This window comes from Nematolebias whitei, chromosome 17 (genome assembly GCF_014905685.2).
Source record: "Nematolebias whitei isolate Nwh7 chromosome 17, NemWhi1, whole genome shotgun sequence".
NCBI lineage: Eukaryota > Metazoa > Chordata > Actinopteri > Cyprinodontiformes > Rivulidae > Nematolebias > Nematolebias whitei.
Window position 1 is genome coordinate 38362179 of NC_056514.1, and position 10528 is coordinate 38372706.

The window sequence follows — 10528 nt, forward strand, 5'->3', positions numbered from 1 at the left end:
CTATCATCTATTAAACATTAACTTTTTGAATGGAATTATGGAAGTTAAACAACTTTTCCATGATATTCTAATTTTTTGGAAAGGGTCTGTATATAAAAGGTGATTTAAACCCTTAAACTTGCAATATTCTAAACAATGTTTCTAAACTCTAAACGCTCTAAAAGAGCACAGCATGTCATGATTTCAGCTCTCTCTGCCTCGGCTGCTCTCAGCCAGCGCTCTTGGCCACGCCCACTTCTCTGCTCTGCACGGAGAACAGCTGATCAGCTGCAGCCGGAAGTTTATCAGAGGTGCAGAAGGTGCTAAATGATTTAAAACAATTTATTTTAAATAAAAATTCCATGCTCATCGCGCGGCTCATCCGTCAATCAGCCAATTGTGTGTCATGTTCAATCTTATTTTGAAAAACCGCGATAGAGTGAGTCCGCGAAAAACGTACCGCGAGGAATCGACTACTGTATTTCTCCCCGATTTAATTAATTTAAAATCCAAGCACATGGCCGAGTTCAACGAGCTCACAACTCAAAGCAAACATGGAGAAACACACTTTAGATTAAATTAAAGGGAAATAAGTTTTTACTGGAAGCTACACGGTGTCTTTCTCTGGAGGACCCACCCTGGTTGTGGTGGAGCTGTTGGGGACACAATAAGTCCAACTCTCCTGTCACTGCACATGCACACAGCTCTTCCTGAGCTATAGGATGATTTCTTCACAATGCAGCTGAAATATTATTGTTTTGTCCATATTTGACCCGTATGTAATATCAATATTGTTACCAACGTCATGCAGTGTAAAGCTTGGAGCTCCACATGTCTTCAGCTACACAAGTCCAGCTGCTTCCTCTTTATTTTTTATCTTTGTCACATCCTGGATGACTGAGAATCTACAGCAACACGTGACATCAACGCTGGTGTGGCATCGCATCCATACTAACGTGACGGGGTTGATACGCGAGTCTGTTTCTACCTTCAACACATCGCTCCTGCTCCAGATGTGCAGTTCTGTGCCCGTGCCAGAGGTAAGATCAAATAAAGAAGACGGATGTGTATATTAGCCCAGCAGCTGATAATTTAATGGTCTTGGATCGCACAACAACGTTAGAATCGATGCACGGTGTGCTGCGTATGGCGTCACGTCATCTTCTGCAGGTCGCTTCAGGGCCGCGGACTGTTCAGTCTGACGGAGGCGGAGTTTAATCAGAACGTGACAACCACACAAAAGAAATCGGATCCAAGTAAAAAAATAAAATATAAATCAGGATTAATCCTTGAGACCTAAAGTGAGAACGTAGCCTAAAAAGTTTCCTGATCACCTGTGGAGTGTGTCATCAGGTGTGATGCTTTTAGCTTCACAGCAAACATCTGGAGTTCAGACGTTTGTCCGTGTCGGCTCCCTCAGCACATTCAGTGCATGCACGAATACGTTTCAGTTTAATTTATACTTTTTACAAGATGTGGAAATTAAACAGAATTACAGTATTTTTTCTTGCTTGCAATAAAAATAAATAAAAACAGGAGAAAATAAACCCAGATTTTCTTTACTTCAGTGTAGAGCTATGGAGAAGTCAAGAAGATGAGGGCGTGGATTTTATTTAATGTACTCGGACCTCGTTTAATCTGTAATCTGCAAGTCTGGGCTGTAAAACGTTTCAGATTAAGGCCCAGCATCAGTAAATCTTAATGTTAAAAGACTTGAATCAATATAACGGATCTTGATTGAGACTCATTTCAGTTTTGTCACCTCCTGGATGATGTAAAATACAGAAATTAAGATGTTGGACCAGGTGGAGATCATTTATTTTTGTTTGAAACTGGGTGATTTGGATCAATTCTAATTAAAAACAAAATGAGAGGCGTTTCTTTAAGAACCTCCATCTGTTCCTGAGAACACTCCACTGTAGCTTCTCTCAGTGTCTGAAGGACGGTTTTGTGTGCGGACAAAGACGATGAATCATCAGAATGAAGAAACCTTTAAGGAACTTACATCACATCTCCTGCGTAGTGTCTGATGCGAAAGTCTCTGTCGAACTCCAAACTCTTGTCTGTTGGCGAGAGCTGGAAAAACATACAGCGAGCTGTGAGTGAGCAACAGAATCAGTCCTGCGTTTTACGAGAATCACTCATTTAAAGGCAAAGAAAAACACCTCAAATCTTTATGTTCAAATACAGCGTGGCGCGTGGGCTTAATTTGTAAGTGGATTGGTGCCGGAACAGAACGGGTCAAAATGAAAGAGTTCCCGGATCTTGTTCCGTGTGCAGGATCCGGCTCAAATTAACCACTGGCTCTGCGTTTCACTGTATGAATGTGTGAATGTTGACGAAGCATTCACTCCGTTGTGATCCATTTTTCAGCACCATTCTTGTCCCACAGTTTTCAGCTGTTTCAACAAATCAAATCAAAACATTCAGCTCTTTCAGAACAATCCTGCTTTTGGGTATTGGTGCAACTTTAGCTGGTTGAAATATTTAGCCTTTTCTGACTTTTTTTTTTTTTTCCATAGAAAATGAATTGAGCTCATTTTCCATCCTTCAGATCTTTAGATCTGTTTACAACCTTTTCCTGCTCCTCTCACATTTTGTTCTGGTTCAGCTGCTTTCAACTTCCTTCTGCAAGTGTAAAACATTTTTCAGCTACTTTCAGCTGGAATTGTTTTCAGCTGTTTTGTGCTCCTTTCAGATTCTTTCTGCTAACTACAAAATTTTTGTGCTTCTTCTAACTCCTTCCTGCTAATTTCAGCTTGTTATGCTCCTTTCAGCTTATTTATACGTTTCAGCTTTTTCTGCTATTTCAGCTGCTACTTAACTGCTTTTTGTGTGTGTGCTAATTTTAGGTTTTTCAGCTAATTCCACATCGTTTGCACTAATTTCAACCGTTTTCCGCTTAATTCAGCAAAAACTGCGCTCTCTCCACTTCCTTGGAGTAACTTAAGCTCCTTTCTGCTTTCTTAGCTACTTTTCTAGAGTTTTTCTTTTTTGGCTAATTTCAGCTTTTATCAGATAATTTAGACTTTTTGTGCTCATTTCTGCTTCTGTCGCGCTAATAGGGCAAACATGTTTTTTTTCTGCTTTCTTCTGCTAATTTAAGCTTGTTCTACCTTTGCAGCTAGCCTTTTAGCATTTTCTAGCTAATTTCAGCTGTTTTCATAAAAAATATTTTGTGTGTGTGGTAATTTCTGCTACTTCCAGCCTAATTAAATTATTTCTGATAATTTCAGCTTGTTCTTTCATTATGCTAATTTCAGCTTTGTCTGCTATTTCGACTACTATTTAGCTCTTTATTCTCATTTAAGCTTTTTCAGTGAATTCCACATTTTTTTTTAGCTCATTTCATCTCTTTCCGCTTCCTCCTCTTAGTTTAAGCTTCTTTCGGCCTTTCAGCTACTTTTCAGCCATTTTTTGCCAATTTAAGCTTTTTTTTTTTTAAAGCTAATTTACTAATTTTTGTACTAATTTTGGTTTATTTAAACCTAATTCAACAAATATGTGTTCTTTCTGCTTTCTTCTGCTAATTTAGACTTGTTCTTCCACTTGAGCTACATTTCAGCATGGTTTTTATTCAAACTAATTTCAGCTGTTTGTTCACACTGCATTTTTACAGGAAATCTACTTTCTCTAGTTTTTGTATAGCTCAACATCCATTAAGATTTTATCAGGGATTGAAAGTAAAGAACTGCTAACCATTAAGACAACTGGATTAGGGCTGCATTAATTGATTTATTCTGCTTGGCCTTTTTGTTTAAACCTCCCTTCAGTGTCTGATAAAGTTCAAGTCCATCCCGTCATAGAAATTTGTGTTAAATTTACTCTCCCGACTCATCGGTAGCCCTTTGATGGCAAGTGTCTCCAAGTCAAGGCGTGGAAGTTAAACCGAGTGTTCAGGATGATCTGCAGCGCTGCAGTTAAACCCGCTGGTGCAGAAAACACTAAAGACTGTCAGGTTTGATTAAGTCCTACAGAAAAACGGAGCAAGAGGACGGAGGATTGTGAATTTAAGAAAGGGAGAAACGGACACGGAGATGAAGACTGAGGAATGAGAGGAGGGAAAAATGTGATGTGATGGGAAGAGACACCACGAGCTACAGTCAGAGAAAGATGGCGGGTGATGCTGATGTCTGTATGTGGAGCAGAGAGGGAGAAGCGTGGATGGAGGCGGGACTTGTGCAGCCCTCAAGCAGATTTCTGGTTGGTGCAAAAGTGACACAGTTCTGTGCATGTGGGGGATTCATGATGCCATCATGAGAACGAAACGGAGAAAAGGTTTCCTGTGCTCCAAATCTCAAGGAGAAACAAGATGACTGTATACGGCACGCTATACACCCGTCAACAAATTAAAGACCTGGTGTGACCACTGACCTTGATTTGCGACCTTGACCTTAGAGATGGGGAGATGAAAAGATTACATAACATGCTGTCTAGTAGGGGTCAAACGTGAATCCAGTTTTGTTAAATCACCTTGTATGGATCAGAAGTTATGGTCAGACAAGCAAAGACCTTGTTTTGACTTTGACCTTGATTTATGACCTTGACCTTAGAGCTAGGGCGATGAAAAGATTGAGACATGCTGTCTAATAGTGTTATAAACATGTATTACATTTTGTTAAATTATATTGAGCAAATCAGAAGTTATGCGCCAAACAAAGACCTTGTTTTAAAGTTGACCTTGATTTACGACCTTGACCTTAGAGCTGGGGCGATGAAAAGATTATGAGACATGCTGTCTAATAGTGTTATAAATATGTATCGAGTTTCGTTAAATTATGTTGAGAATCAGAAGTTGTTCACCAGACAAGTAAAGATCTCGTTTTAATTTTGACCTTGATTTGTGACCTTGACCTTAGAGCTGGGGCGATGAAAAGATTACATAATATGCTTTCTAGAAGTGGTCAAACGTGTCCAGGTTTTGTTAAATCATCTTGAATGTATCAGAAGTTATGGTCAGACAAGCAAAGATCTTGTTTTAACTTTGACCTTGACTTATGACCTTGACCTTAGAGATGGGGCGATGAAAAGATCATGAGACATGCTGTCTAATAGTGTTATAAATGTGTATCGAGTTTCGTTTAATTATGTTGAGAATCAGAAGTTGTTCACAAGACAAGCAAGACTTTGTAAAACATTTGACCTTAATTTGTGACCTTGAGCTGGAAGCTGAGGTGATGAAGAGATCTCGCTACACGCCATCTAGTGATGGTACAAATGCACATGAAGTTTAGTTAAATTATCTTGAGCATATCAGAAGTTAATGTCCAGAGAAGAGGTTTATGTATGGACCGAGACTACACCATATTATACGTCCGTCTTTCAACGGGCGTATAATAAAAAGTGATCAGCACATGAGAGAAAAAGCAGAAGGCTGCAGGAAGATAAAGGGAGACCAAGAAAATCATCTATACTGTTTCTATCCAGAGGCTATTTCTGTCCAGCCAATACAGTATGTTCTGTTACTTCACGAGTGTTGGATGACTCATCCAAGTGCACGGTGCTCACGCACACACGGCGGCCAACACAATCAGAGCTGAATGAATCCGTCAGTCTAGATTCAACAAGGTCCAAATCAAAACCACAAAGGACCTGAACGTCATTTTTCGACAGCTTCAAGTGGAATTCCTTACGGAAATCAAAAGACTGTTTACCTCCCCGACACTTCACAAACCCGCTGAAGCGCTAAGCTGCCTCTGGTTTACCGCGCGCCGTCAAAGGAAACAAAAAGAGACGGACACGAGACAGAAAGTAATTAAACTAAAGGGCGGCTGTGATGATGACAAAGAGCTGCTCGTCGTCAGGAGCAGGCGGATGTTCAGGAGCTTTCATCTGCGAGTGTTCTTGTTCGGATCTACCTGACGGACGAAACGACAACTTGTCGAGACAAAAATCTTTCGCTCTGCACGTTTTCTTAGAGGCTGGATATAAATCAGAGGTAGCACTCGCTCAGGAAAAGTACAACCACAGTTTAGGTTCCTTGAAGGAATGCGTATCGCCCGGCACCTTTCACACCAGAGTTAGACTAAGATTATCTCATGTTAGAACCGTTTCGTCAAACATTCTACCGTAATTCCCAGACTATTGAGCGTACCCGAATATAAGCCGCGACTACTAATTAAAAAAATAATAAAAATTGTACACATACACTAGGCCTGTCGCGTTTCTTCGCGTCTCTCTCTTTCTACTGAAGACACTGGATGACAAAAGGCTCAACTCCGGTGCTCCTCACTGACCCCTCCCTTTCTCTTTAAAATCCGTTTTAACGTCCAAGATCGCTTTTTGGATCGCTCAAAGCAGCCAAGCTGAGAAGCTAAGCTACGAGCTAAGCTAACAGGCCGACCTTGAGGGGGAAAAAAACTCCGTCTTGTTGAAGCTCCAAAATTCACGGTTGAAACCCGTGCCTTCGTGTAAAAAGCTTTTTCTTTGCAAAAAGAAGCTGAGAACTTGTTTACTGGTTTTTTTTTTAAATTAAAAGCTTTGTGTGAAAAATGCTATGCTAAAGAGCTCAGACCACACTGAGCGTCCACCATTTTGAAAACCGGAAAATAAGAAAGGAGAGACAGCCCATGTCACGTCAAGGGGCCTCCCTCCCATTTTTCCAAGAGACACGTTGCTTGTTCCCTCACTATCCATCCTTCAGTTCAAATGGTCTTATACTGCCATCCGGTGGTGGAAAAAAGTGACTACATTCAAAACAAATAATTTCTTCTTAAATTTGACAATAATTACTAATTATTGTCAAACTTCAAACAATATCGTTTAGCGCAATAATTTCAGAGACAATTAATCGCCCAGCAAAATGAGTTATCGTGACAGGCCTAACTAGACTTACCTGTACTGTCCAACTTGTAGTTGTCTTTTTCTCAAGTCTTGCATTGCTTTTATTTTTTATTTTGCTTTTCGTTTTGCTTTTATCTGCTGTAGCACACGGTGTTGATCGACTGGTCGTCTCTTTTAAAGGGAAGGACAAAAGAAAAACGGTCAGACCTGATCCGAGATGCTCCTCCACTTATTTATAAACTTTCTCCGGATTTGACTGTTTCCCCGCATTGAAAAAACTGAAGAGGCTGAGAAAGAATGAAAAAGCAGCCAAAGTAAAATAAATAACTGAATTATTTCCAGAAACCCTAAAGAACTATCAATGTAATTTCGTTACGCAGGGAGCTGGTGTCCATCTTTAGCCGTCATTGTACGAGGCGGGTCTTCTCGTAATGGTCACCATCACAGGGACAAATACAAGAGACAATTTAGAGCGACCAATTAATGTGAAGAAATAATGACCAAGAAAGAAAGTTTGGCTGTTGGTGAGCCACACGTGAAGAAATCAAGGCTGAGTCAAATGCATTTTACAGTAATTTACTATAAATTTCTGTGGAGGACAAGTCTTATTGTTAGAAACGAACATCTCTTCTTACTGACAGGAATGACCAATTGGGTCTGTGTGGGCAAGACAACAGAAGGAAGCGTCGTCTACGGTTAGTTCTGCTGCTGCGCGTCCTGATCTTCGTCTACAAGTTGGTTTGGAAACTCAGTCACCTCAAAATGTAAAATGCAGTCAAGAGGCGCGGGAAGACAAAAAGCGAGCAGACAGACAAACAGATGCTCCATCAGACGGACAGACTGCATCTGCTGGAAGCCACAGCTCCTCATCCAAACAATCAGTCACGCCCCAACACACACACACACACACACACACACACACACACACACACACTGGCACCTTTCTTACTGGCGCCTGTGTGTTGGATTCCGTGTTGATGTGTTTTTGTGTTCAGAAGAATTAAGTTTTAACACAAACGAATCAGCAGCAGTAATCAGCAGGCTGATGACGAGGCTGATTAATATTGCAGCTCGTGCTCTTATGACCAGGAATATTTTTACATCCGATTCAGGACCGACAGCTTCAGTGACGGCGTTCGTGAATCTTTGCGTTATTTTTCCAGGAAAACGTCTCAACGTGCTAAATGTTCGTGTGCTGAAGCTGCGCAGTAACACGTACAAATCATTAAGAAGGTTAGAGGTCATAACGCTGTCTGTCCATGCAATCGTGTGTCTGTTAGCAAAATACTTCATGAACCACTGGACGTATTTTATATGAAATCAGAAATAATCACTGGATCCAAAACTGATCGATTGAGTCAACCCTATTCAAGATGGCCGCTACAGCTGACGCACTGCAGTAAACAAAAGTTAGTGTAACTCAGACGACTTTACAGATGTTTGACCTGGAAGTCTGAGCGAGTGAATCCCAGCATGTGCCGTATTTTCCGCCGTACAAGTCGCTCCTCTTTCAGCTGTAGTTGTCAACAGCCTAGAGGACCCTGTCGTGCCTTTAGCGGTTAAAAATGGTCATGTTTAATCTGGCGCATGTCAGAATGAATGAACGAGTCAGTCAAAAATTACATTATTAATATGGAAACAACAAAGAAACAAGTCGCTTCGATGTTTAAGTCGCAGGACGTGCAAATTTATGCAAAAAGGTGCGACTTATACGCCGGAAAATACGGTAATCTAAGCCACTGGAGTCCAAGTCGAGGCCAGCGGGCCAGAAAAGGTCTTTCTTTCCACTTAATCTGGCCACAAAGATAATTTTCAACTAGATTAAAAACAGATTAACAATTAGAATCTTATCGCTTTTACCTTTGCTTAAACGAATGCAGACACCCCATGGTTGTTAGCTAATTCTGAAGCCACAAAATTAAGTCAGAACTTTAAGATAATTTTGAATTTGACGATCAACAAAGAACCCCCAGCTGGGACTGATCAAACGCTTTTAAATGAACTTGCGTCCAAACAAACAAAAAGATGCAAAAAGAGGATTTTCTGTATTTTGAAATGGATTTGATTTAAACTTTTGAGGGATTTTTTTTTTGTTCGGCTGTTCTTAAGGATTTGATTAAGCGTATTATTAAGAAATAAAAAATAAAAAGCGTGCTCAACCAGAGGAAGGTGTTAGAAATTAATGTTAATGATGAGTCTTTGCTCTGTGAACATTAACTCTGGATTTACAGCCACAAACCTTTGGAGTCAATCCAAATCAAGATGGCCGCCACAGCAGATTGACTTTAGACGTGATGTTTAAAACTCGCAATAAGCGTTCCTTCAAGGAATGCTTGGCTTTGATTTTTTAGAAATTGCATGAATATGCTTAATTTTTATATTTCAAATGTACATTTATTAATGAGAACTTGTGTAATTGGTCATGAAATAATCATAATTAGTCATGAACGTGGCAGCTAATTAACCTAATAATAATCACAGCTTCATAATGTTATCTGAAGGACCTAAAAGTAAGAAATAATCGAGCACAACTCAAAGTTAAAGAGCTGTTGAGTTGCAGCAACAGGAGTCTGAATAAAGCGTCTGCAGCCATGTTTTTATTGTACCGCCTTCTGTAATTCAGAAACAGAACAGTGACAGAAGTACGGGCACACAGCAGCCAGTCAGGAACAACAGAAGCTCCAGGAACCACTTGGTAAGAACAAGGAACACAAAGAAACTAAATTAACTTGGACCTGAAATGAGGTGAAAAAACAAAATCTCGCAGGATGTTCGTCTCCAGCTTTAATAAGCATAATAACAAAGAACAGAACGTACGGCGAGAGACGCGTCATTTAGAGACGAGTGCAGAAAGAGAAGAGAGAGAGCTGTGAACGAGCAGAGAGTCGGGGTGAGACGGTGCGAAAACACCCAGGAAGAGAAATAACGGGTACGGTGGTATGACACGGTGGCAGCAGCTGGTCTCACTTTGAGCTTTCACTTCAATAAACTTTGTATTCTTTGTTATTGTTACACAAACTTTGTGCAGCGAGGAGGAGAAATTAAAGGGGAGGAGCTTCACGCTTCTAAACAAAGAACAAGTTTCTGTCTGGATTACTTTTCATGCTTAAACTTTGGATTTGCCGTTTAGCTGCACCTTTATCACTGAAATATTATCAGGTGACTTTTTAAATGCTGCCCCCAGGCTATATTCTATATTCCATATTCTATATTCTATATTCCATATTCTATATTCCATATTCCATATTCTATATTCTATATTCCATATTCTATATTCTATATTCCATATTCCATACTTCATATTCTATATTCTATATTCCATATTCCATATTCTATATTCTATATTCCATATTCTATATTCCATATTCCATATTCCATACTTCATATTCTATATTCTATATTCTGCATTTAGTCTTTTAACATCGCTTCATTTTCACTTATTAAAGTACTTTGTGGGACTTCTATCCATCTAGTATCCATCCATCCATCCATCCATCTAGTATCCATCCATCCATCCATCCAGTATCCATCCATCCATCCATCCATCCATCCATCCATCCATCTATTCATCTATCCATCCATCTATCTAGTATCCATCCATCCATCCATCTAGTATCCATCCATCCATCCATCTATCTAGTATCCATCCATCCATCCATCCATCCATCCATCCATCCATCTAGTATCCATCCATCCATCCATCTATTCATCTATCCATCCATCTATCTAGTATCCATCCATCCATCTATCTAGTATCCATCCATCC

The 10528-nt window shown here is 40.0% G+C and overlaps 1 protein-coding gene across 1 annotated transcript in view; it reads right to left on the bottom strand.

The window, feature by feature from the left end:
- myo1d (myosin 1D) overlaps positions 1-10528 on the bottom strand; it is a 130565-nt gene that overhangs the window by 69759 nt on the left and 50278 nt on the right. Inside the window, exon 12 of the mRNA XM_037691633.1 lies at positions 1985-2055. Coding sequence (XP_037547561.1) covers positions 1985-2055 — 71 coding nt within the window. The remainder of the gene's footprint in view (positions 1-1984; positions 2056-10528) is intronic.